The sequence below is a fragment of the Podarcis tiliguerta genome, assembly GCF_965153285.1.
Source record: "Podarcis tiliguerta genome assembly, chromosome: 11".
Taxonomy (NCBI): domain Eukaryota; kingdom Metazoa; phylum Chordata; class Lepidosauria; order Squamata; family Lacertidae; genus Podarcis; species Podarcis tiliguerta.
Window position 1 is genome coordinate 44564278 of NC_139544.1, and position 26451 is coordinate 44590728.

Genomic DNA, 26451 nt, shown 5'->3' on the forward strand with positions numbered 1-26451 from the left:
CTAGACATTCCCCCCCACACACACACATCCCGCCCCCCAAACACCCACACACCACTGAGTAAATAAATCATATATATAGACTAGTCCAATCCCAGCATTTCTCTCTCTCTCTCTCTCTCTCTCTCTCTCTCTCTCTCTCCTTCTCTCCTTCCTCCAAGAGGTGAACAAATACACTTTCTTACATATCAAAGACAAATGTCGCATAGTTAAAGTTCAGGATTATTTCACTGTGGAGGAGCAAAGGTCATAGCAAGCCTCGAAAGAATTAAACAAAAGGGAATTAACACAGCACTAGTTTACAAAAAAGTTTAAACAAGAGGAATACACAGAAGGTTATCGTTCCCCAAAGCCCACTCCACCACAATTGAAAAGGGATGGAAAACGCATCATCATCATCAGCAGCAGCAGCAGCAAATCTAAATGAAAGCATCATTTAGCATGATTCTTTGTATATGTGTGCCATGTCCTAGAGGCCATGGGAGCTTCAGCCCCCACAATAAAGTATTTGAGGGGGGTTGCCCCCCCGCAAAGTTGATGGGTGTTGCTATTCAAATGTTGTGCGTGCAGTGCATCATGTGATCGATTATGTGGGGCAGGACTTACCTAGGCCCTCCCCAACAATTTATTTAAGTTGGCACCCCGGTCTGCTTGCAAGGAAGATGCTCTACCACTGAGCTATGTCCCTGCCAACCATTTTACGTAGGTCTCTCTGTGCTGAGGAAATACTTTGCCTTCTGAATTTGTGCTGTTGAAGGCACAGGAGCTGTGCCAAAGAAAAATCTCAAACTGCTGCTTACCTTCCCCTCAATTTAAGAAACAGGTGTGTGTGGCCACTTAAGACTGGAGACAAAATAGACCCTGAATCTCCATGTTTTCAGAAGCTCCAAAAAGAAGCTAACTACAAGTTATGTTAATGACAAGATTAGCAACTGCGTGAGTCCTAAAAAACAAAATACCAGGTGTGCAGGGGGCGAGGGGGCACTGCAGTGCAGAGGGATGGTTTTAGTCTTCTCTCAGCAGCCACAATCTTGGTAAGAAACAAAAAACACCCCTCCTTAACATGAGGGAAACAAACTCCCATTGTCGCTAAAGGGAGGGTTTTTACTTGATGGTGATTGCCACGTTGGGGTCGTGGTGGCAGGGGCGTACAAAGGGGGGTGGAGGGGGCAGGTATACCTCTCGGGGGGGGGTGGCAAGATGGCCCACTGCCTACCCCCAGCTGTAGAGTGGCTGAGGGCGTGCACACAGTCAGTATAGGCACAGCTCGCATGGTGTCCATATGGGCTGCCGTGCATGCGCAGTAGGGCTGTTCGCCCCGCCCCTTGGCATCCCGCCCCGGGTGCCAGAGAGGGTCCCTCCGCCACTGGGTGGTGGTAGTTACCACATTTGCAGTTGGGAAAGGGAGGTTATACCAGTATGCTTTCCTTGCTGTTATTGATTAGGGTGATGGCTCTGTTGCCCTCCAGCCAGGGGGCTATCAATCAGCCCAAGAATATGGGGAAGAGGCAGAGGAAAGAAGCATATGTTCTATTATTGGGGAGGCTTATGGTCCGTGACCATCCAGGTGTTGTTGAGCTCCAACTACCATCATCTCAAGCCAGCGTCGCCAATGGTCAGGGATGTCCAACCACATTTGGAGGGCCCGCCTATATGCTTATCACACTTGCAGGTTAAACAGTATAGCACAGGCATAGGCAAACTCGGCCCTCCAGATGGTTTGGGACTACAACTCCCATCATCCCTAGCTAACAGGACCAGTGGTCAGGGATGATGGGAGTTGTAGTCCCCAAACATCTGGAAGGCCGAGTTTGCCTGTGCCTGGTATAGCAGACCCCTCCATGGAAGCCAGCGATGTGTGGCTCAAATGCAAAGATCTGAAGGGATTACTGGTCCTGCAATTTCATTTTCAATTTCCGCTGTTGATGAAGCATGCCAAGGACTATGGGTATGAAATCTGAGACAATGGCTAGACAATGCCTTCCTGGTTTCTAGCTTTTGTTGTGCAGAGAAGGTTTTTATACAGACAAATTTTCAGCAGTGGGAGACCCTTGACTGCTGTCTGAAGAGAAACTGCTAAGGCACTTCAGGAACAAAGAAGTACTGGCGAAAAAATCCAAACGCTTCTGGTTGCCTGAGAATTGTACCTTGAGCTTATTCATTTAGACAAGGCTGTGGCTTAGATTTAATTTTGTATGAGAGGTTCAAGAACACTGTTTGTTGGTAACAGAGAAACTCCTCAAGGTCTTGACTATGTAATCAGTACAGTTACTGAAGCATTTTACACAACTGTTGATCCCCAAATGCCTGCGTGTTGATGATTTCCATTATAATTAAATAATAGTGAGGTTGCTTTTTATTTTAAGGTGCTCCTATCCATTTTTAAGGGACGCGGGTGGCGCTGTGGGTAAAACCTCAGTGCCTAGGACTTGCCGATCATATGGTCGGCGGTTCGAATCCCCGCGGCGGGGTGAGCTCCCGCCGTTTGGTCCCAGCTCCTGCCCACCTAGCAGTTCGAAAGCACCCTTAAAGTGCAAGTAGATAAATAGGTACCGCTTTATAGCGGGAAGGTAAACAGGCGTTTCCGTGTGCGGCACTGGTGCTGGCTCACCAGTGCAGCTTCGTCACGCTGGCCACGTGACCCGGAAGTGTCTTCGGACAGTACTGGCTCCCAGCCTCTTAAGCGAGATGAGCGCGCAACCCCAGAGTCGGTCACGACTGGCCCGTACGGGCAGGGGTACCTTTACCTTTACCTATCCATTTACATTTTATTTTTTATAATAATACTGGCTTCTATTCACTTGGGTGGTTGTGCTTTGTTTGAATGCCTCACTAATTCTTTATCTTTGTCTTTCCTTTCAAAAGTACATATATTGACCTTGCTCTAGAGATAACTGTGCAGCACAGATTTTTACTGCTAGATCTCTACATCTTTCCCAGCTCTTCACATCAGATAATAATAATATTTTATTTATATCCCGCCCTCCCCAGCCGAAGCCGGGCTCAGAGCGGCTAACAACATTAAAATGATACAACATTTTAAAATCATTTCATTATAAAATCAATTCAAATAAGATTAATGGCAACCATTGGGCTAGAGTTCTGTGGGGATTGTCAAAGGAGGGGGTCAGGCTGTGCCCTGGCCAAAGGCCTGGTGGAACAGCTCTGTCTTGCAGACCCTGCGGAAAGATGTCAAGTCCCTCAGGGCCCTAGTCTCTTGTGACAGAGCGTTCCACTGTTGCATTGGAACAATGCACTCCTGTCCTGCTGTTGCATTGGGAGTTTGGGTTTCCCAGACTCTGAATAGATCATAACCCCATGTTAGTGTTTCAACCTCACCCACTTTTGACAATAGCCCCATCCACCATTGGTAAATAACCTGTCCCCACAATAGATTACCTTAAGGAAGGATTTTAATAGGTGTTGAAAATACAAAAGAGACAGTGTCTATCCAGTATTTAAGGGTAGGGGATTCCAAAGGGTAGGTGCCAAAGACTAAATATCCAATTCCTATTTTGTGTGGAAAAGACCTCCTGGTAAAATGGTTTCTGCAGGAGGTTCTCACCTGCAGGACAGGTCGGGTGATCTTTCAAGCATCCCGTTCCAAAGATGTACACCCAAACTAGCACCTGGTACCTAAATGGGAGTCAGTGCAGTTTTTTCAACAGCTGGATATCATGTTAGTACTATCCTACCCCAATGGGCCACCACATTTTGCACAAGTTGCAGCTTCCAGACCAATCTCTATGGCAAGACTGCATTGCAGCAATCCAGCCTGGAAGTTACCAGCACAGCAGCAGTCAGGATATCCTGGTTCAGAAACAGCTGTAGCTGTTGAACCAGCTGATGCTGGTAGAAGGCACTCCACTCTTAGTTCCTGAGGTTGCCTGGGCATCTATCAACAAAGATGGATCCCAGATCACCCCCGGCAACTACAAACCTTTGGATGGGTGCATGGGTGCAGACTTGGGAACCGTCCACCCACAGTGCCCCATCTTGCCAGGACTGAGTTTGTTGACTCTCATCCAGCCCACCATGGAGTCCAGGCACTAGCCCAGGGCTTGCGCAACCTCTCCTGGTTCAGACGTTACAGAGAAACAGAGCTGGATATATCCTCAGTGCACTGATGACACCTCACCACATCTCCTAATGACTGCTCCCAGAAACTTCAGATAGCTGTTAAACAGTATTGGGGACAGGCTTAGAGGAACTGTAGAACAGTACCTCCAATACCCACCCCACTAATTTGTTTATATATGTATATAATTACATTTTCTGTTTTACAGTTTAAAGTACTCGTTTATACATCCTTAAGATATCAATGACTTCCCTTCTTCTCTTTCCATGGTTCATTTTACATATCATAAATCCCTGTATACTTTACAGAAACTATACCATTCAGTATTCCATTATTACATCCATCATAACGTATTTACACTGTTGAATTTATCTTAATGCTGCCAGCATTTTCAGCTGTACACAGTTATTTCCCTTACGTTCAATAAACGTTTTCCAATCTTCTCTAAACGTATGTTCTTCTTGTTCTCTTATTCTATATGGTAAACCATCCCACTAATTTGGCACAGAAGGATACCGTGGTCATTAAGTGTCCGCAGAGAGATCAAATAAGAATAACAGAATTGCACTTCTACTGACAAAAGCATTTATCATGAATGTACAACCCATTCAGAGGAATGGGGTGTGTGGGGGGGTGCGGGGGTGTATACAGTGTGGACACACACACACACACACCTTAAAAAGGACATCTAAAAGGGCCCTGTGTCTCACACTCATTCTCTAACACTCCAGTATTCAAACACACACACACACACCCTCCACTCTTAGCTTCTCCCTTCCCTTCTCTCCAGTGACTCCATTTCCCTCCCCCAAGTCTCTGATATAACTCAAATTTTCCAGAACTTTTGATTTTACTTCTGTGAAGCAGGAAGGAGCCATATGTAAAGGGACCCAGCAACACACAAGTAAAGGGCTAAAAGCCCCAACAGCTTGTGCATAGCTGTGACTATGAGTGCCCACATACCTATAGCACTGTGTGTAAATCTGCTTATTTCCTGGTTCTATGCAGAGTTCGGAGAAATATCAGCTTGTTTACTTCATACTAGTCCTTGCTATATATTAGATTTCTATATATGTCTATGCACATGCACGAACACATACAGTCCCTGGAAATTATCACTTCCTGAAATGAGATGAGAGAATCACACCAACCATCAACCATAATTATGGAAACCAAATAATTTGTTTCCAGTGCAATTTACCATTTGCATTTGGTATGACTTTGTGTAGAGGCTGGTGCATGCCAGGTACGTTATATGAGTGCTCTTACTGTCATTATGCACCTGCGTAATGATTTCCATGAACACAATTACCCAGTAGCTCGCTCAGGAATAGATGTGTTTTTTAAATTTAATGTCATCTTTCCTCTGCTATCTCATATAGGCAATATGTTGTTTAACCGGAAGAATTCAAGGGCAAGGGTGGTAATATGGCACAAAATCTGGTGCCCTCCCAACAAACATTTCTTGTTGTCACAATAATTCCTTTTGGTACAGTTGCGTTTTTAATGGCTTTTCCCAGTAAGTACCCAAATAAATATAAGTTTTGAAAATTATTATTATAATTTTGCGTCCCCTCAGCTTAGCGCCCTGTGTAGGGGAACTGCCTGCAGCACCCTAAATCCAGGGTTGCTGAAGGGCCTACTTTCTCCTCAAAACATAAATCTGATTTACTAATTCTGTGATGAATTATTTGGTCTAAATCTTGTAGCCTCACATGCCAATTACAGGAGGTGGTGTTAAAATTTAGCATTGTGTTTATGCTGCTACAGGACCCTCTTCACATGTGAATTGGGAAACTGAGAGGAAGCTTCTTGATCTGCCACATGTTTTTTTATACTTAGGCTACATTCACACATACGTTTAAAGAGTGCTTTTTTCTGGGGGTACGCATACCCCTAAACATTTTGTGAAACTAAGTTTGGCCTCATTGAGGGGCAGTATTTCAATATGAGTAGGAAAATGAGAGTACCCCTAAACAGTTTTTTAGAAGAAAAAAACACTGTGTTTAAAGCACTATGAAACCAATTCAAATAGTCATGGCTTCCCCCCAAAGAATTCTGGGAACTGTAGTTTCTTAAGGCTACTGAAAGTTGTTAGGAATTCCCTGTTCCCCTGGCAGAGCTACAATTCTCAGAGTTCCCCATGAAGGAGAATCAGTTGTTAAACCACTCTGTGAATTGCTAACTTTGTGGTTGTCTGTATAGGAGCATCGCTGTTTGATACTGTACTAAGGCAGTCTGAGAATTCAGGGTTCCCACTGCTAAGCTAACTTACTACAGTGGTGCCCCGCAAGACGAATGCCTCGCAAGACGGAAAACCCACTAGACAAAAGGGTTTTCCGTTTTGGAGGTGCTTCGCAGGACGAATTTGCTATGGGCTTGCTTCGCAAGATGAAAATGTCTTGCGATTCCTGGGGTTTTTTTTTCGCTCCCCACCCCCTTTTTCTAAGGCACTAAGCTGCTAATAGCCTTTTAGCAGCTAATCCGCTAATCCCTTAAGCCTTTAATAGCCGCTAAACCGCTAATAGCGCTAATCCGCTAATCCGCTAATGGGCTTGCTTTGCAAGACGAAAAAACTGCTAGACGAAGAGACTCACGGAACGGATTCTTTTCGTCTTGCGAGGCAACACTGTAATGGGCTTCCTGTTTCCGGTGCACCAGGAATGGAGCCGCTTCCAACACCGCACGAGAGAGAGACACACACAGAGAGAGATAATCAGATAATTGTGCTGGTCCTGAGGGTTAACCGTGTGGCAAGGTCTGACTCCAGTCCAAGGTCGATGGTGCAGTATGGAGGCTGTCCGTCAAAGCTGAAGCGGGGTCCAAGGCAGGGAGTTGGGTGGGGTCAGGAACTCTGGCAGAAGAGCAGGACAGGGTGCAGGCAGGAACAGGGTGCAGGCAGAGTGGAGCACCTGCAGGCAATGGGTCCTCCGTCACTTCAGGAGCCAGAGCAGACTCAGCTGGTTTGGATTGAGAGTGGATTTCATTCAGTGAAAGAGACAATGAGGGGAGGGGAGCCCACAGTTTGCTTACTTAAGGTTTTTCTCTACATTTATGATATGGCAACACACCGCCACACACACACCCGAATGCAAGTTTTATTTTAAAATATCTGCACAAGTGAGGATGGAAGAAATTGGAATATAATATGGAATTTAACAGAATTGGAACTTTGTGTTTGAGAGAAAGGAAATGAGAGGGAAGGGGGGAAGAAATGCTGTGCTTTTAAAATATAGAGCAAAATCCTCCCTAACCTCCATTATCCCCAAAGGAATGTGTTTGAGATAAGGATAAATGGCCATAAATCAGTGGCAGGGAGGAAAGGAGTCAACTAGCTGGGATAATAGAAGTTTTTGGATTAACTATCTGCAGTCTGGATTCAGACCGTTCTCCCTAGGCTGGAAAAATTGTAAAGACGGCTTGTTTACTGGAAGCTGAATCATGGGACGAAGTGATGCTGTGACTTTTGGAAACTGTGAGATAACAGCTTCTCCTGAGACATGACAGGAACCATCAATAGTTGCAGGAATAAAGGAAACACCATATATGGATGGGAAAACACCATGGGGAAAATTGCCACACACAGGAAAGAATAAGGATTATAGCTAAAGTTCCTCACTTGAAACTTTATAAATTACCTATTATGCCAACACAAATTGAAATCACAAGATTGTAGCTGTTATATAAGGGATCATTATATCTGAATAGAATGTAATGGACATTATTAAAATTTTGGAACGCAGAAAAAATGTAGAAGAATGAACTCATCAACTCTAGCATGCAAGGGGGCCAGTTTAATTAAACTGTATAATTTTGACATTTGAATAATTGGCATTAATAATTGTATTAATTGGCTAGAATTGGTATTGTTACAATGAGGCTGTTATTGGAATATTGAAAAATCAATTTAAAAATACATATTTTTTTTAAAAGTTAACTTACTAATGTGTTGGGCCTGAGGGATGCACGAAACCACTTTTAAAAATCTGAAAGCACCCTGAGGAGAGCCAGCAGATAGATAGATAGATAGATAGATAGATAGATAGATAGATAGATGATAGATATAAATTTCCTGTTTTACAGAAGTACGGTATGTGCAATGTCTCTTTTTTCGAGTTACATTTTCCACAGATCAGTTTCATTTGTTGAGACATTAGTGTTACATTAGGAAGAAAAGGGGGAAAGAGGTGGAGGGGGGAATGGTGAGTGGGGTGGGGTCAGGTATCAATGCTTCTATTCTTCTACTTAGTGTATGTGTTGGGTTTTGTGTCAGTGTTGCTTGTGCGGGTTCTCTTTACTATTCGCTTGCATTCCTTTGGTGGTGAGAGAGGTTGGGGTTGGCCTAGGGCAGTGATGGCCAAACGTAGCCCTCTAGCTGGTCTGGGACTACAGTTCCCATCATCCCTGACCACTGGTCCTGTTAGCTAGGGATGATGGGAGTTGTAGTCCCAAAACAGCTGGAGGCCAAGTTTGACCATCACTGCCCTAAGGTGTGGTTGGTGGTCTTTGATTGGCTGTAGTGAAATTTGTTTTCATGTGTGAGTGGGGTGTGTGTGTGTGTGTTTGGATCAGGTTAGGCAGATTGATTCAAATGCTGTTGGTGGGTCTTTGTTGTCTTGTTGGGCTATGTATTGAATTGAACTACTTTATTGTCACTTGTACAACTTGTATACAATGAGATTACATGAGCACCCCCCACTCAGCTCTCTTAGTCTTAATTCCCCTCGTTTACTGACGCACACCCACCAAACCCGAAAGTCAGTTGCCCTGTTGTTATCTTTTCATTCAGCAGCCTAACAGCCCACGGATAGAAGCTGTTCTTTACCCTGTTGGTGTGACTAATCATGCTTCTATATCTTCTGCCCGAGGGCAGGAGATCAAGAAAGTGCCGGCCAGGGTGTGAATCATCCCTGAGAATTTTCCTCACTCTACTGAGGCAACGTTCTTCCACGATGTCATCCAGCAGATTCACGGGACAGCCCATAATATCTTGCACTGTATTCACCACCCTCTGTAGGCACTTCCTATCAGTTGATGTCAAACCAGCGTACCACACCATGATGCAGTATGAAAGGACACTTTCTATTGCTGACCGGTAGAAGGAGATCATCAAATGTTGATTGACGTCGTTCTTTCGCAATACTCTGAGGAGATGGAGTGTCTGTTGGGCTTTCTTAACCACCTGGGTTGTATTGATTTTCCAAGTACGTATGTTATAAAGGGGAACCATACTGGGTGAAGGGCATCTTCTTCTATTTGCCCCCATGTCAGTTTCAGTTTGTTGGTTAGTTTTTCTAATAAGGCTATTTGATACAATTGGTCTATGCTTACTCCTGACAGGTCTCTCTAGTATCTGGCTATGATGCTTCTGGCTGCTGAGAGTACATATTCCAAACCCTTCCAATCTGGATTCCCCCAGCCCAACTTCGCAAATGAGCCAGCAGACTTTTAAACAGGAACATTGCCAAGCTGCTATTCTCCCATAGGGAAATTCATCTTTGGGTTTGTTCCTCTAAACGGCTTCAATTTAGTTTGATGTTAGCACTTGTCAAGTAATACGCAAGCCCTACCTTCCAGAGTTTCCAAAACTAAAAGCACTTGTTTTGGTTCAGTTACCTCTTATGCTAATTCAACTTTCAGCAAAAATGCCCACAGGAATAAACACTGGCAGTTTGATGCTGCTTCACAGACTTGCTAATGGTGCTTATTTAGAATATCGTTGTTACATTTTTTTGGTATGCTAATCCTTTGGGAGACTAAATCACAAGCAGAGGAAATTATCTGCTAGCAAAACAGCACATTGGAATGTCTACTATTATTACAGCCTCTCTGGTAGGTTTGGTCTATGAGAGGGATAGTCATTCCCAGTGATGCCAAATTTGGAAATAACAGTTTCTGGTCCCTAGGCAGAGCCTTGGATGGGATGCCTATGGGTTATGCGGCAAAGTCTACCCCAGATCTTACAATGCTTTCAGAGAAGGATTTATTGTGGGGTGGGTGCTCAGACAAGCATTTCATCATTTTGGGGGGAGCATCCACACAGGTTAATGCAGTTTTATCCTTCTGGGGTAGGGTGGTTGAAATATACTCAGAGTCGCAAAGTGATTTCATGCTCTTTATTCAGCTCATAGTGGTGAGGAGGAATGAATGAATGTCCCCTCAAAGTATCTGCTTTATATACATTATTTACACAATGGGCTGCACATGATTGGCTAATTCTGGAATTCTACTGTAAGCCAATCAGGTTGTGGATTCACTTATATCTGGAGCATGATTGGGTGGTTCCTGCCAACCAATCATACTGCTGCATTGTTCTAGAACCAATCAGACTGCTGCATTCTGAATCCTATTGTTCTAGGACCAATCAGACTGCTGCAATTTGGATCCTATTGTTCTAGGACCAATCAGACTGCTGCAGTTTGGATCCTATTCAACTCAGTACATAACAGTGGTGATAGAAGGAATCCTGTAAGTTTTTCGTGAAAAAGTAGACTGTTGCCAATCCCCCATTTTGAGATCTGAATGACACCTTACAATATGAAGCTCCCTTAGACAGGAGGCAGAGTCAGGACCTGACATTTTTTGGTCGGTCCAGAGGATGAGTCTATTGTACAAAAAGTCAGTCAAAAGGGATCTAAAACCAGACTTTTGGTTTTTACAAAACAAGCATGCTCAACTTTCTCTAAAAGGTAAAGGTAAAGGTACCCCTGCCCGTACGGGCCAGTCTTGCCAGACTCTAGGGTTGTGCGCTCATCTCACTCTAAAGGCCGGGAGCCAGCGCTGTCCGAAGACACTTCCGGGTCACGTGGCCAGCGTGACAAGCTGCATCTGGCGAGCCAGCGCAGCACACGGAACGCCGTTTACCTTCCCGCCGGTAAGCGGTCCCTATTTATCTACTTGCACCCGGGGGTGCTTTCGAACTGCTAGGTTGGCAGGCGCTGGGACCGAACGACAGGAGCGCACCCCGCTGCGGGGATTCGAACCGCCGACCTTTCGATCGGCAAGTCCTAGGTGCTGAGGCTTTAACCCACAGCGCCACCCGCGTCCCTCAACTTTCTCTACTTTCTCTACTCTACCCCTATTCCGAGTGCACTTTCTGTTTCTTCTTGGTTGCCGTTTCCTCAGTCTTTCTTCTTTGTAGGGAACTCCACCTTACATTCAGTGAGGGAACAATCTGTGTACCTATGTACACAGCTGAGCAGTACAGTTGTACCTTGGTTTTCGAACAGCTGAGTTCTCGAACGTTTGGGTTATTCCAGTTTGCGAACTATTTTTGGAAGCCGAATGTCCAGCAGGGCTTCCACTTCCTGCAACCAACCAGAAGCCGCACTCCGGTTTCCAAATGTTTTGGAAGTCAAACTCATAGTTATGCACAAGGTCAATGAGTCTATAGTATCCCCCATATGGACACACACAACAGCTACACTAGGGCTGCCAAATGTCCTGGGTGTATACAGGATTCGGCCCTCGAATTCTCAGCAATCGGCAAAACATTTGGGAAAACCTGGACGAACAGCAACTCATTCCGAAATTGTTGTTTTTGCAGAAAAAGTGCTTTAAAACTTCAGAAGCCCCCCCCCCCCAAAAGCTCAACAACTCTTTCACACATTCACACCTGAATGCAAAATGCAGATAATATAAAAAGGAGCTAGATTCCCCCCCCCAAATTCTGTTCTTCACTCCTGTGTAACATAGGTGACACCTGGTGGCTGGGAAGGAGGTGCAATAGTTTGAAGACTTGCTTGCAGGTAAAGCCTGAACTGCATAGTAAACATACTTCTGAGTAAACATAGGTTACTCTGTTGTGCAGTGGAAGCCCTTAAAATACCGGTATCAGGAGCCAACTCCGCAACAACTTAGGAGCAGGGCTGTTCCGGGGGACAGCATCCCTGCTGGGACACAGTAGGTGCCCCCAGCTTGTACTTTTGAGACACAACTGAAGACTTATTTGTTTCGACAGGTTTTTCCAGCTGGCCCAAAAGGTGTTCATTTTGTATAGTTTAAAAACCTAGCTTTATTCATCTTTTTGCTCCATTGCTTTTTTACATAAGTCACCTTAGCCTTGAGGGGAAGGCGATTCATACATTTTTATTTATTTATTTAACAAAACACAATAATATAATTTGACCGTAGCAAAACCTTCAGGCAGTTTAAAAGAAATATTAGAATAATAAATTTAAAATCATTTAAAGACAATTAGCAGTAAATTAAAACACGTCTGTATCTACAACTGTTACTACTCCCCCCCTCCTTCCTGTGGGCTGCTTTGTCTATTGCCCTACACCAGTGAAGTCTACATTTATTTTTTTACATTTATACCCCATCTTTCTGCTATTTTAAGCTATTTTTAAGTTATTTTTCTGCCCTTGCTTTTATAGAGAGGTACTGTTGGGATGCGGGTGGTGCTGTGGGTTAAAGCCTCAGCACCTAGGACTTGCCGATCGAAAGGTCGGCGGTTCGAATCCCTGCGGCGGGGTGCGCTCCCGTTGTTCAGTCCCAGTGCCTGCCAACCTAGCAGTTCGAAAGCACCCTCGGGTGCAAGTAGATAAATAGGGACCGCTTACCAGCGGGAAGGTAAACGGCGTTCCGTGTGCTACGCTGGCTTGCCAGATGCAGCTTGTCACGCTGACCACATGACCTGGAAGTGTCTTCGGACAGCGCTGGCTTCCGGCCTTTAGAGTGAGATGAGCGCACAACCCTAGAGTCTGGCAAGACTGGCCCGTATAGGCAGGGGTACCTTTACCTTTTGGGACCTTTTAGTTAATAGGAGAGACACGGGTGGCGCTGTGGGTTAAACCACAGAGCCTAGGACTTGCTGATCAGAAGGTCGGCGGTTCGAATCCCTGTGACGGGGTGAGTTTCCGTTGCTCGGTGCCTGCTCCTGCCAACCTAGCAGTTCGAAAGCACGTCAAAATGCAAGCAGATAAATAGGTACTGCTCCGGTGGGAAGGTAAACGGCATTATCGTGCGCTGCTCTGGTTTGCCAGAAGCGGCTTAGTCATGCTGGCCACATGACCCAGAAGCTGTACACTGGCTCCCTTGGCCATTAAAGCGAGATGAGAGCCGCAACCCCAGAGTCGGCCACGACTGGGCCTAACGGTCAGGGGTTCCTTTACCTTCAGTTAATTGGAAAAGCAAGTAAGAGTAGGCACACACGGCGTGGAGGAAGAAAATGGATGGAGAAAGGTTGTTCTTCCTCTTTCACAATACCAAAACTTGGGGATACCAAATACACAATACCAAAACATGGCCAGCATGTCTTTAAAAAAAGGTTAAGACCAACGTTTCCCAAACTTGAGTCTCCCGCTGTTTTGGGACTACAATTCCCATCATCCCCAACCGCTGCTCTTGCTGGGTAGGGATGATGAGAGTTGTAATCTAAAAAAACAGCTGGAGACCTAAGTTTGGGAAACCCTGGTTTAGACAAATTCATGGAGGGTAAGGTTATTGATCACTGCTGGCCACGATGGCGATGCTCTCCTGCCACTGCTGCAGGCAGAATTATTAACTACAGCTAACTTTTGGAGGTCCATTTTGAGTTTTTCTCCTTTGTTTTCTTGTATCCGGTGCCACGCCTCCCTTGTTCTGGTTTTCGTTTAACAACTGGCAACTTATCACAGTAAACACACATCACTGTGAGAAACAGTAGGCACACATGAAGAACTTTATCCACCTAAAGATATGGTGAAATTCTCCTTGCCCCAAGTGGGCATGCAGTAATGTGTATGCGATTGAATGTGTTTGTAAAAAGAAAATCTTTTTTACAGTCGGCCAAACTCAATGACCTTCAAAATACCCCCTCTGTATAAGCGAACATTTAGTAGGGCATTCAACCTCATAGCTTCATATGGCCAAGGAGAAAACTTCCATAGTATTTTTTTCTTCCTGCAAGGTTCCAACAAAAATAGTAAATAGAAAGTGCTGTGATATCGTTTTATTTGTTCTCTTTCACCAATCCCCCCCCCTTTTTTTCCTCCTGAGAAAGCAATATTTGTAGTTTCCAGAAGAACTGGGTTCAGAAAGACATTGCATTGTATTTCAAGTTATTGTGTTTGGTTTATACCAGCAATGGTTTTCTGTTTTGCAGGTGGGAGTTAGAGAACAAGAGGTAAGGTTTGATTGATTATTCCCAATGAATATGACCAGAGCAAGTTTCGTTGTTAAGATATTTTAAGTGGTTTTCTGAGACATACAGTAAGAGAGAGAGAGAGAGAGAAAGAAAGAAAGAAAGAAAGAAAGAAAGAAAGAAAGAAAGAAAGAAAGAAAGAAAGTTTTTGTATGGGTTTTAGATTGACCCCTGAAGAAGGAAAATCATTTTCGGAAACACATTGGGCATTAACAACATACTTGGGTGGGGGCACACGGCGAACTTTTCTCTTATGTGCACTTGATAAAATGGTCGTTCATATTCTCCACTCCAAGAAATGTCCATCAGTTACCCGTCTATTGCACTGTTGCAGAGATTCCACTAAACGTGTGCATTATGGTCCAGAATTACCTGATTAAAAGCCTGACATTCCAACCTGCACTGGATACTGTCATCACCATAAACAGCCTAACACAACTAGAATCCAGCAAGCCTGGCATCACCACATGGCATCTTTGGGCAGCTGCCAGTCCCCATCCCCCCCTTTACTTTTTTAAAAAATAAATCTGGTGCTCAGGATTGAGTGCCTACCATCGTAATTCTCTGATGCGCTGATGCTGCCCCAAAGCAATGTTACATTGAAGTCATTGTGGGAAATTTAAATGGCAGCAGCCTGGCATCTCTCAGATGAGATTTACTACTGGATAAACTTGCCAAGACCTAGACAGCATCTTAAAAAGTAGAGACATCACCTTGCCAACAAAGGTCCATATAGTAAAAGCTATGGTTTTCCCAGTAGTGATGTATGGAAGTGAGAGCTGGACCATAAAGAGAGCTGATCGCCGAAGAATTGATGCTTTTGAATTATGCTGCTGGAGGAGACTCTTGAGAGTCCCATGGACTGCAAGAAGATCAAACCTCTCCATTCTTAAGGAAATCAACCCTGAGTGCTCACTGGAAGGACAGATCCTGAAGCTGAGGCTCCAATACTTTGGCCACCTCATGAGAAGAGAAGACTCCCTGGAAAAGACCCTGATGTTGGGAAAGATGGAGGGCATGAGGAGAAGGGGACGACAGAGGACGAGATGGTTGGACAGTGTTCTCGAAGCTACCAGCATGAGTTTGACCAAACTGCGGGAGGCAGTGGAAGACAGGAGTGCCTGGCGTGCTCTGGTCCATGGGGTCACGAAGAGTCGGACACGACTAAACGACTAAACAACAACAACAACAAACTTGCCAATGGGAAGGGGCACTAGAATAAGAGGAGCGCCACCACTATGCCAATGCCCCCCTAAGGTATAATCCCTCCCTTTTCTGTATTATCCAATCTGCATTTTAAATAGAAACAGGTTTAGGGCAATGTTGGTCCGTGTTATGCACAAAAACCTTTTCTTAGCTCGTGTCAAATTAGGGAGAAAATGTGCCTGCCTCAAGTCTTGCTTGTAAATAAGGCATTTGTTTTCTTTTTCTTTTAAATCACACTGGCATTTGTAAGCATGCCTGATTTACTGGGCATTTTTACATTCGGTTTGTTCCAGTAGCCACTGAATTCCATCTACCAGTCCACCCAATGTGGAAACTTCAGTATCCTGAACCTGTAAAAGCCAAGAAAGAAGCAAATGTCAGTATCTTACACAAAGCTAAGGTGCTTGAGGTTTCAGCTTGATCGGCACGTTGCTGAAAGAAGCTTTATCACTACCCAAAGGAGTCTCAAAGCAACTAACATTCTCCTTTCCCTTCCTCCCCCTCAACAAACACTCTGTGATGTGAGTGGGGCTGAGAGGCTTCAAAGAAGTGTGACTGGCCCAAGGTCACCCAGCAGCTGCATGTGGAGGAGCAGAGACATGAACCCGGTTCCCCAGATTACGTGACTACAGCTCTTAACCACTACACCACACTGGCCTGCTTTCTGCAGGCATTGCCTCTGTGAGCGAACTTCCTGTGGAATGAACTGTTTTACACCATTTATCTGGCAGGCATTGGCTCCACCAGTCTCCAGCTAAAGCCTGCATTCCCTTCGCAATGCACAACTCGTGATGCACCTTAAGGCTGCCAAACGGCAGCTGCATCTCTGCCTGTCCCACACCTGGTATCACATATGACATATGGGCAGGTGAGAACAGTGCAGGGAAAATACCCTTGTGGGCTAAATCTGGCCTACAGGCTGCTATAGACATACAGTCATACCTTGGAAATCGAATGGAATCTGTTCCAGAAGACCGTTTGACTTTAAAAACGTTCAGAAAACAAAGCATGGCTTCTGATTGGCTGCAGGAAGCTCCTGCAGCCAAGTAGACGCTGTGGAAGCCCTGTCAGACATTTGGGCTCCAAAAGAACGTTTGCAAACCAGAACACTCACTTCCGGGTTTGCGGCGTTCAGGAGCCAAAACATCAGAGTTCCAGGGTGTTCAGAATCCAAGATACGACTGTACAGTGGTACCTCAGGTTAAGAACTTAATTCATTCTGGAGGTCCATTCTTAACCTGAGGTACCACTTTAGCTAATGGGGCCTCCTGCTGCCGCTGCGCCGCCACTGCACAATTTCTGTTCTCATCCTGAAGCAAAATTCTTAACCCAAGGTACTATTTCTTGGTTAGCGGAGTCTGTTACCTGAAGCGTATGTAACCTGAAGCGTCTGTAACCCAAGGTACCACTGTAATCCTTTGTTTAAAAAAAAAAAAAAAAGCCATCCTAGGTACAGGCCAGTTCTGTAACCTACAGTTAAATTCTATACAGATCTACTCAGAAATCAGTCACATTGGGTTTAACAGGGATTTCTCCCATATAACTGAGAATAGATTGGCAGCCTCAATTTACACCAAGTGGAGTAATAGTGCTTCCAGAACCTATTGTCAATCTGTTTCATAATTCCAAAAGTGGAAAGCAGGCTGGGGCAGACACTTAAACAAAACAAACAAGAGCAAAATAATAATAATAAATGCTACCATCCATGGCCGCGGGCCAAGCAGGTTCAGCTGCAGTTGATGTGCCATGTAAACACAAGGAATCCTTTCTATCTCAGCACAGGAAACGCAGGACAGGACAAGCAGAGGCCTATCTGTAGAGCCAAAGTCTGGGTCAAGCATTGCTGCCAGCCAGTCAAATTCAAGTTGACGGTTGTTTCCTGCAAAAAGAGAATGAGGAAGATAAAGGCTTTGCCACCCTCTGCCAGCTGTACCCTAAAAGCTATGTTGGCATCATTCAGAAGCCCTTACGTTTATTTAGTTTGTAAAGGTTTTCATTGGTATAAAGCATATACACACAACTAACTATACAGAATACAACAGATCCCCCAACAGATTGGGTGGTGTAACATAATTATTCCTTTTTGACCCACACAAAGCAAAGCTCCTTACTTTTATCAACCTCGGCATCTGCAGCATAGATGAACCCATCGATTTGTCTGCACATGTTTTTAACGGACTCGATCAGATTGTAATGCGTTTTCCCATCAATACTGGACTCCGTAGAGAACATCTTGTTGACAGGATCAGTGTCCTCTTCCTTCGCTCTGAGTCTTTCCTTGCTGGAAAGAGAGGAGAGAAACCAGTTTCTTCAGATACTATGCACGAAGGAAGGAAGGAAGGGAGAAACTACGCAGAACTGAAGTTGCTAAGGACTAGTGCCTTAAGAAAGAACAGTGTAGTCTTTTGTACACATCTAGGCCAGGCAGTTCAAGCAGACGAACAATTCACAGGTCTACTCTGGCTCTTGGGGATCCAAGTTTCCACATTCCTGTTGAGTGAACAGAGCAAATGAGGCCATGTCCCAGATTGTGGCCAAAGGTTTCCTTGGAATAAATCAGCACAGAATAAGCACTTCCTGAAATGGGCTTGCTCTCCTCTTGAGACAATCCAATCAGTGTTTGAAAATTCCTGTGTGAATCTACACGATGATAGAATCTATAATTTTCTTCTTTTGGGACAATCCTATCCCTGTTGGAATACCGTTACTAAGAAAAAAGCAAGCAAGCGAAAAACAGCACCTTGGATAACAACGTACCTAGTTTTTGTATACAATGTCAGAATGGTGAATTTCTGGCCATTCAAACGAAATGTGACCCCTGATCCTATCCCTGTTTGAAACAGAGAAAGAAGAAATAAAAGGCAAAGAATTTGAGAGCTGGTAGGTTTTCAGAAGATCATATATGAATAATAATAATAATAATAATAATAATAATGTTATTATTTGAATCCTGTCCATCTGACTGGGTTGCACTCTGGTCAGGCAGCTTCCAATAAGTATAAAAGCATAATAAAACATCAAACATTAAAAATGGCCCCATACAGGGCTGCCTTCAGATGTATTCTAAAAGTTGTAGGGTTATTTCCTTGACATCTGAAGGGAGGGCTTTCCATTACCAAGAAGGCCCTCTGCCCGGTTCCCTCAGAGACAGCCTAGTGTGTCATTTGTCACGGACAACAGTGTGGGTTTTTTTGTTTTGTTTTTAAATTGTGCAATAAATTATTTAGGCTCTGCTTCAGAGAGGCACAGAAAGGCTTATGTGAATTTTCCAATTCAAGTGCCAAAATAACTTGACCAACCTTGGCTTTGGGCATGTGGACAAATAGGCCAACTTGATCCTCTACTGCTTGGTCCTGTCAAATCCAGTTAAGTCCAGTCATGGCCGACTCTGGAGTTGCGGCGCTCATCTTGCTTTAATGGCCGAGGGAGCCGGCGTACAGCTTCTGGGTCATGTGGCCAGCATGACTAAGCCACTTCTGGCGAACCAGAGCAGCTCACGGAAACACCATTTACCTTCCCGCTGGAGCAGTACCTATTTATCTACTTGTACTTTGACGTGCTTTTGAACTGCTAGGTTGGCAGGAGCAGGGACCGAGCAACAGGAGCTCACCCCGTTGCGGGGATTCGAACTGCCAACCTTCTGATCGGCAAGTCCTAGACTCTGTGGTTTAACCCACAGCGCCACCCGCATCCCCTTGTCAAATCTTAGTCCTCCATTAATTCACAGAACCACCACCCTGGCCAGCATGCTTTAGGAGAGACAATGGGTCAGCGGCAAGGCACAATACTTGGCACCTTCTGTCAGACCCGCCCAAGACATGACGCTCCTTGAGACAGCAAGACAACCCACTGGGCCATCAGCTGAATCTTACTTCTTCAAAGGGTAGCTTGGGGCCTACAGGGGGCAGGCTGCACAACACACACACAAACATCCAATCACTACCTCCCCACCAGCATTTGCCACCTGAAGCCTCTGTCTCTCTCTGCCTAACGGGTAGGGCTGGTCCCACTCTGCCTCCAGCTGAACCACGTTCTGTAGCAGGGTCAGAAAACATCCCACACAGTATAAGAAGGCTTCAAATGTTCACCATGGCCATTTTCGTTTGCTTGTTTAAAAGAAAAGAAAATGACGTTACCGTGCATTTGTCTAGAAGGTCTACCGGCCAGCGGCAAAATATGTGGGCTCGCCATCATTCTGTGCACCAAAGAGTCGTCCAGGTTTTCCAAGCCCGGCCCAAACATTGCAAAGCGAGGCTCTGGCTGCGTGATCAGCGACTGCAGAAAGGAAGTGACGGATCCGTAATAGGGCCGGCTGGCTTTCGGACATCTTTTACGCCTGGAGTAACACTTCTTGTACCTGTGTAAAAATTAAAAAGCAACAACCCACCCCATAATAATGAAAACTGATTGCCAAATCTTAGGAGGAGTAAGGCAAGACTCAGCATGAGTTGAAGGGCCCCACACAGTGCTGAGAACTCAGAGAGCCCAACAGATTTTAATGATATACAAATGGGCAAGTATATAATTGATGCCAAGAGTTAAAGAATGTTTACAAAAAGAGGAGTAATTTTAGAATCAGGCTTTAGCATGAAATTGTACCTTTAATTTACTTATTACTGAAGAGTAGTCCATTAACTTATGCTATCATAAATCCTTTTCCTTTTTATACATATATATATATATATATATATTTGCTTTCGTAGATTTTCACGGGTACAGGAATGCAGGTTTTGGTGTCCTCGGGTGTCTTCCCGTGTAAAAGTTGGGGTGTCTAGGCGACGTTTCGACGAGGTCTCACTCGTCATCTTCAGGCTGGTGCTTTCGGCTTCTTGTTACTGGAACAGAGCAGGATCTCAGTGTTTGAGTTCCTATAAATACTGTTGAGGAGGTGTGGTGTATAGCCTCCAATGTTCTGGGCAGAGAGGAGGTTCCCAGGCTAGTGTGCCTTTTCTTAATTACTTGAGGGATCGTAGGTTCTTGTCAGCTGGAAGGTTTCCTCCCCGTAGAGGTGAGATATTTGCTTTCGTAGATTTTCACGGGTACAGGAATGCAGGTTTTGGTGTCCTCGGGTGTCTTCCCGTGTAAAAGTTGGGGTGTCTAGGCGACGTTTCGACGAGGTCTCACTCGTCATCTTCAGGCTGGTGCTTTCGGCTTCTTGTTACTGGAACAGAGCAGGATCTCAGTGTTTGAGTTCCTATAAATACTGTTGAGGAGGTGTGGTGTATAGCCTCCAATGTTCTGGGCAGAGAGGAGGTTCCCAGGCTAGTGTGCCTTTTCTTAATTACTTGAGGGATCGTAGGTTCTTGTCAGCTGGAAGGTTTCCTCCCCGTAGAGGTGAGATATTTGCTTTCGTAGATTTTCACGGGTACAGGAATGCAGGTTTTGGTGTCCTCGGGTGTCTTCCCGTGTAAAAGTTGGGGTGTCTAGGCGACGTTTCGACGAGGTCTCACTCGTCATCTTCAGGCTGGTGCTTTCGGCTTCTTGTTACTGGAACAGAGCAGGATCTCAGTGTTTGAGTTCCTATAAATACTGTTGAGGAGGTGTGGTGTATAGCCTCCAATGTTCTGGGCAGAGAGGAGGTTCCCAGGCTAGTGTGCCTTTTCTTAATTACTTGAGGGATCGTAGGTTCTTGTCAGCTGGAAGGTTTCCTCCCCGTAGAGGTGAGATATTTGCTTTCGTAGATTTTCACGGGTACAGGAATGCAGGTTTTGGTGTCCTCGGGTGTCTTCCCGTGTAAAAGTTGGGGTGTCTAGGCGACGTTTCGACGAGGTCTCACTCGTCATCTTCAGGCTGGTGCTTTCGGCTTCTTGTTACTGGAACAGAGCAGGATCTCAGTGTTTGAGTTCCTATAAATACTGTTGAGGAGGTGTGGTGTATAGCCTCCAATGTTCTGGGCAGAGAGGAGGTTCCCAGGCTAGTGTGCCTTTTCTTAATTACTTGAGGGATCGTAGGTTCTTGTCAGCTGGAAGGTTTCCTCCCCGTAGAGGTGAGATATTTGCTTTCGTAGATTTTCACGGGTACAGGAATGCAGGTTTTGGTGTCCTCGGGTGTCTTCCCGTGTAAAAGTTGGGGTGTCTAGGCGACGTTTCGACGAGGTCTCACTCGTCATCTTCAGGCTGGTGCTTTCGGCTTCTTGTTACTGGAACAGAGCAGGATCTCAGTGTTTGAGTTCCTATAAATACTGTTGAGGAGGTGTGGTGTATAGCCTCCAATGTTCTGGGCAGAGAGGAGGTTCCCAGGCTAGTGTGCCTTTTCTTAATTACTTGAGGGATCGTAGGTTCTTGTCAGCTGGAAGGTTTCCTCCCCGTAGAGGTGAGATATTTGCTTTCGTAGATTTTCACGGGTACAGGAATGCAGGTTTTGGTGTCCTCGGGTGTCTTCCCGTGTAAAAGTTGGGGTGTCTAGGCGACGTTTCGACGAGGTCTCACTCGTCATCTTCAGGCTGGTGCTTTCGGCTTCTTGTTACTGGAACAGAGCAGGATCTCAGTGTTTGAGTTCCTATAAATACTGTTGAGGAGGTGTGGTGTATAGCCTCCAATGTTCTGGGCAGAGAGGAGGTTCCCAGGCTAGTGTGCCTTTTCTTAATTACTTGAGGGATCGTAGGTTCTTGTCAGCTGGAAGGTTTCCTCCCCGTAGAGGTGAGATATTTGCTTTCGTAGATTTTCACGGGTACAGGAATGCAGGTTTTGGTGTCCTCGGGTGTCTTCCCGTGTAAAAGTTGGGGTGTCTAGGCGACGTTTCGACGAGGTCTCACTCGTCATCTTCAGGCTGGTGCTTTCGGCTTCTTGTTACTGGAACAGAGCAGGATCTCAGTGTTTGAGTTCCTATAAATACTGTTGAGGAGGTGTGGTGTATAGCCTCCAATGTTCTGGGCAGAGAGGAGGTTCCCAGGCTAGTGTGCCTTTTCTTAATTACTTGAGGGATCGTAGGTTCTTGTCAGCTGGAAGGTTTCCTCCCCGTAGAGGTGAGATATTTGCTTTCGTAGATTTTCACGGGTACAGGAATGCAGGTTTTGGTGTCCTCGGGTGTCTTCCCGTGTAAAAGTTGGGGTGTCTAGGCGACGTTTCGACGAGGTCTCACTCGTCATCTTCAGGCTGGTGCTTTCGGCTTCTTGTTACTGGAACAGAGCAGGATCTCAGTGTTTGAGTTCCTATAAATACTGTTGAGGAGGTGTGGTGTATAGCCTCCAATGTTCTGGGCAGAGAGGAGGTTCCCAGGCTAGTGTGCCTTTTCTTAATTACTTGAGGGATCGTAGGTTCTTGTCAGCTGGAAGGTTTCCTCCCCGTAGAGGTGAGATATTTGCTTTCGTAGATTTTCACGGGTACAGGAATGCAGGTTTTGGTGTCCTCGGGTGTCTTCCCGTGTAAATATATGGAGGCATTCAGCACAATCCTTCATATGCCTATATGGAATTTTAGAGGATACTTACGCAGCCATGTAGTCACATGAGGCACTATTATGAAGTTCAAAAATGGATTTATTAAATATGTTTGCATCAGGGACTGACTCCCAATCAATAGAATGACAGGAAGGAAGATCGCGGATGAGAAAATAACGCCATAGCAAGGGATCCTGGATTATTAGCTTCCAGTAGTGGTTGGTGCTTCCCAAATTACTCAGATCTTTGGGTGTGAGGAAGGACATAATATATAACTTCACATCTATCTGGAAAATAAAATTTAAATATTTATTCATAAATCATTTAGGAAACATAAAAACTTAACAGTAGTCCCTGGCAAAATTTCCTCTTCACGTATATAAGAATGCATATATTTTTAAAAAAGATTTACTACAAAATATATTCTAACGGTATCGGAACCAGGCAGATCTACACCATGCATACAGAAGCCACGAATTCCCTGAAAGAATCTTGGGAATGGTAGTTTTCCCCTTACAGAGCTATAACTCCCAGCACCCTGAACAAACCAGAGTTCCCAGGATTCTTTGGGGGAAGTCATATGCTTTAAATTTAAGGTGCGAATATGCCCAGCAATGGACCTCCAAATAAAAATAATAATGGCATAATAATATATACAAATAATCCCCTGATCTACCTAATACAGTGGTACCTCAGGTTACATACGCTTCAGGTTACAGACTCCGCCAACCCAGAAATAGTGCTTCAGGTTAAGAACTTTGCTTCAGGATGAGAACAGAAATCGTGTGGCGACAGCAGGAGGCCCCATTAGCTAAAGTGGTGCTTCAGGTCAAGAACAGTTTCAGGTTAAGAACAGACCTCCGGAACGAATTAAGTACTTAACCCGAGGTACCACTGTAATGTCTCATAACTGCCAGACATCTTTAATCACTGGATCCAGCAAGTATTAGAATTTAAGCAATGCTAGGGGTGCTAAACAGGGTGCCAGACATTTAATCCTTGGGTCCAGCAAGCGTGAAAAACACATCAAGCCAAGTAATCGCCTGGGTGATGGACCATTAAGAGAGCAAAGGAAAGGGGTCGCTATGCAAGTTGTCAAATTTGTGGGGCCCCTCCTCCAGCTCTCAGATAAGGACAAAATCCTGAGTTTGAGAGCACCTTTCGCTGTGATTCGACCTAGAGGAAAAAGCTGCAGCCAGGAAAGGAAGAGAAAAACTCATGAAAGATTTTTGCTGCAATCCAAGACTGTGGTTATGGGGAAAACGAGACCCTTTTGTTCTGTGAACCCCTTCATCGTAGGCTCGGGTTGTATATATGTGTAAATAAACCAGATATCATAAGGACACTGCAATCTCAGCTGTGCCTCATTCCCAAAAGGAAACACAGACCCTGGGTGAATAGGCACTGGGACCCCCAGAGTCTCACTGCCCTCAAAGACTGGAATGGCATGCAGAAAAATATTGTTACAAAAGTTGGGTGCCACTCCCACTCTCTGCATGATTCCAGAGGGTTCCAGGCACTCACCCAGGGTCTGTATTCCCTTGGAGAATTGAAGTCATAACCGAGACTGTCGTAGCTTTGAAAACTATGCTTTATTCACCTGTTTACACCTGCAAGTGCGCATGGAAGGAGGCCAGATCTTACAGCATGGTCATTTCAAGAGGGGATTATTCCCCAAGCCATGGAGTCCAAGGCATTTATCCTAATTCTGCTGTTCCCAACAACTAAGCCTCCTTTATTCAGTTGCATTCTAACGATCAGCTCTTTTGGTGCTTTGAAGTACTAATGGTTAATCTCTTCCCCCGCCAGGTGTCACCTAACAAAGGGGTTCCCCTTACTTCATCAGCACCTGTAGATTGACTGGGATTAAAGACTGGTACACACTTAGGACATTTACCCAGGTTTACTCTGGGTATGCGGGTGGCGCTGCGGGTTAAACCACAGAGCCTAAGACTTGCCGATCAGAAGGTTGGCGGTTCAAATCCCCGTGATGGGGTGAGCTCCCGTTGCTTGGTCCCTCCTTCTGCCAACCTAGCAGTTTGAAAGTACGTCAAAGTGCAAGTAGATAAATAGGTACCACTCCGGCGGGAAGGTAAACGCCGTTTCCATGCGGTGCTCTGGTTCGCCAGAAGTGGCTTAGTCATGCTGGCCACATGACCCGGAAGCTGTACGCCGGCTCCCTCGGCCAATAAAGCGAGATGAGGGTTGCAACCCCAGAGTCAGTCGCGACTGGACCTAATGGTCAGGGGTCCCTTTACCTCTTCACATGCTAATTGCTGATGCTCATAAGTCCACAGATTCCAATACTCTTGGATCCTGATGACATTCTCAAGATCCAGTCATTACACATAAACACCTCAACCTCCTTGCATAACTCCCTTTCTAATACATAGAGATTGTCTTATAACATATCCCAGTTACAACACAGAAGTTTTACTTAAAAACTAATATTCACTAAACCTAAACATTGAGCACCACAGATCTTTATAATAATAAAATAAAAATTGGAAAGTGCAAGTGCCTGGCGTCATAGGGGCGGGGCCGTGAAGGGACCAATGGGAAGCCCAGCGAACAGGAAGTTCCAACCGGGAACTTTCGGCAACACTGCTGGGAAACGGCGGCCGTTCGCCTCGCTGGGATGCGCTAGGGGGGTCGGAACGGCGGCGCGCTTACCGGCAGGGCCTCCAAGGCGCTGGGCGTCGTCTGCTTCTTCTTCTCCTCCTCTTCCCCAGCGCGATCGTCGCTCTCCGGGAGCCCCCCCGGCTGCTGTTGCTGCCCCCACTTGCCGCGCAGGACGCGCAGGCTGCTTCGCAGGAGCGTCTCCAAGCTCTGCCACTCCCCGCCGCCCTGCGCCATCGCTTCGGGGCGCACCGGCAACCTTGCCCGTCTCTTACTTAGTTGCTTCTTACTTAGCTGCGATTCAGCATCCCCGGCACTGCAGCAGCTGGAATCCTGCGCCCCTTGGCGTCGGAGCCCGGATCCCACCAGGAGGTGGGTCTCAGGAGGAGGAAAGCGGCGTCCGCGCAAAGGCGAAGCGCGCGGTGGTTCCCTGCTGCCGCTGCTTGCGCGCAAGTAAAGTCTGGCGAAGAAGCCGCGCCCCCCACCGGGATTCCGCCTCCGGTTTGTTCCGGAGGCGTGTGAGGCACTCGGGCCACCTCCCTCGCAGTCCTGCTGGCTACTGCGCGCTGCTTCTCCGGATTCGTGGCCAGCGCCACATAGTCCTGGGTTAGCGCGCGAGCACCGCAAAGAGCCAAACCCCCGCGATTAAGCAGTCGTGGTGCAATAAAAATACGCTCCAAAGTACGCATGAATAGTGGTCAGGGGTGATGGGAGTTGTAGTCAGTAACACCCGCTGGTTGGCTACAGTGGACATGGAGCAAGCTTCGTTTTCTACTGCTCTAAAGGGTAGGACACGAACCAATGGCTTAAAGTTGCAAGGAAGGAATTCGCTCAATCGGCAGAGCATGAGACTCAGGCTCAGGAATGTGGTTTCAAGCTTCACGTTGGGCAGAAAATTCATTGCAGGGGGTGGACTGGTTCACCCTTGTCCTCCCTTCAAACTCTACAGTATTCTCTGACATGGCAGGAGTCACCAACACTTCCACAAATCCATTCCATTATCTCCCATCTGTTTCAAACACATTAACCCATCCCATCCTCCCAGCT

General features: G+C 45.7%; 1 protein-coding gene and 1 long non-coding RNA gene across 4 annotated transcripts; one reads left to right on the plus strand and one right to left on the minus strand.

Moving 5' to 3' along the window:
• Positions 1 to 13055: 13055 nt before the first annotated feature.
• Positions 13056 to 14289, plus strand: LOC310659585. The gene is made up of 2 exons (XR_014502828.1): positions 13056 to 14146; positions 14184 to 14289. It is a non-coding gene; the product is annotated as an uncharacterized lncRNA (long non-coding RNA).
• LOC310659487 (F-box only protein 4-like) lies at positions 13995 to 25985 on the minus strand. Of its 3 annotated transcripts, none has more exons than XR_014502797.1 (8): positions 25459 to 25985; positions 22837 to 23072; positions 19544 to 19764; positions 18165 to 18237; positions 17519 to 17688; positions 17108 to 17286; positions 15389 to 15757; positions 13995 to 14862 (listed from the first exon to the last, which is right to left on the minus strand). XR_014502797.1 is itself a non-coding variant. In XM_083403125.1 (7 exons), the coding sequence occupies exons 1-7, from the start codon at positions 25639 to 25641 to the stop codon at positions 15668 to 15670; spliced, it is 1152 nt and encodes a 383-aa protein (XP_083259251.1). In that variant the 5' UTR covers positions 25642 to 25982; the 3' UTR covers positions 13995 to 15667. The 3 variants fall into 3 exon arrangements, 1 of the variants encoding a protein (XP_083259251.1); XR_014502798.1 differs by having other exon boundaries at positions 15386 to 15757; XM_083403125.1 differs by having other exon boundaries at positions 13995 to 15757; positions 25459 to 25982.
• Between the last annotated feature and the right edge of the window lie 466 nt (positions 25986 to 26451).

What these genes read in the sequence shown, in the direction of transcription:
- LOC310659487 (XM_083403125.1), bottom strand. Translation starts at nt 25,641, where the DNA reads ATGGCGCAGGGCGGCGGGGAGTGGCAGAGCTTGGAGACGCTCCTGCGA. An exon ending in GCGCCTTGGAGGCCCTGCCG is followed by an intron (nt 23,073 to 25,458) that starts GTAAGCGCGCCG and finishes TTTATTTTCCAG; the next exon opens with ATAGATGTGAAGTTATATAT. An exon ending in ACCTTCTAGACAAATGCACG is followed by an intron (nt 18,238 to 19,543) that starts GTAACGTCATTT and finishes TGTTTCAAACAG; the next exon opens with GGATAGGATCAGGGGTCACA.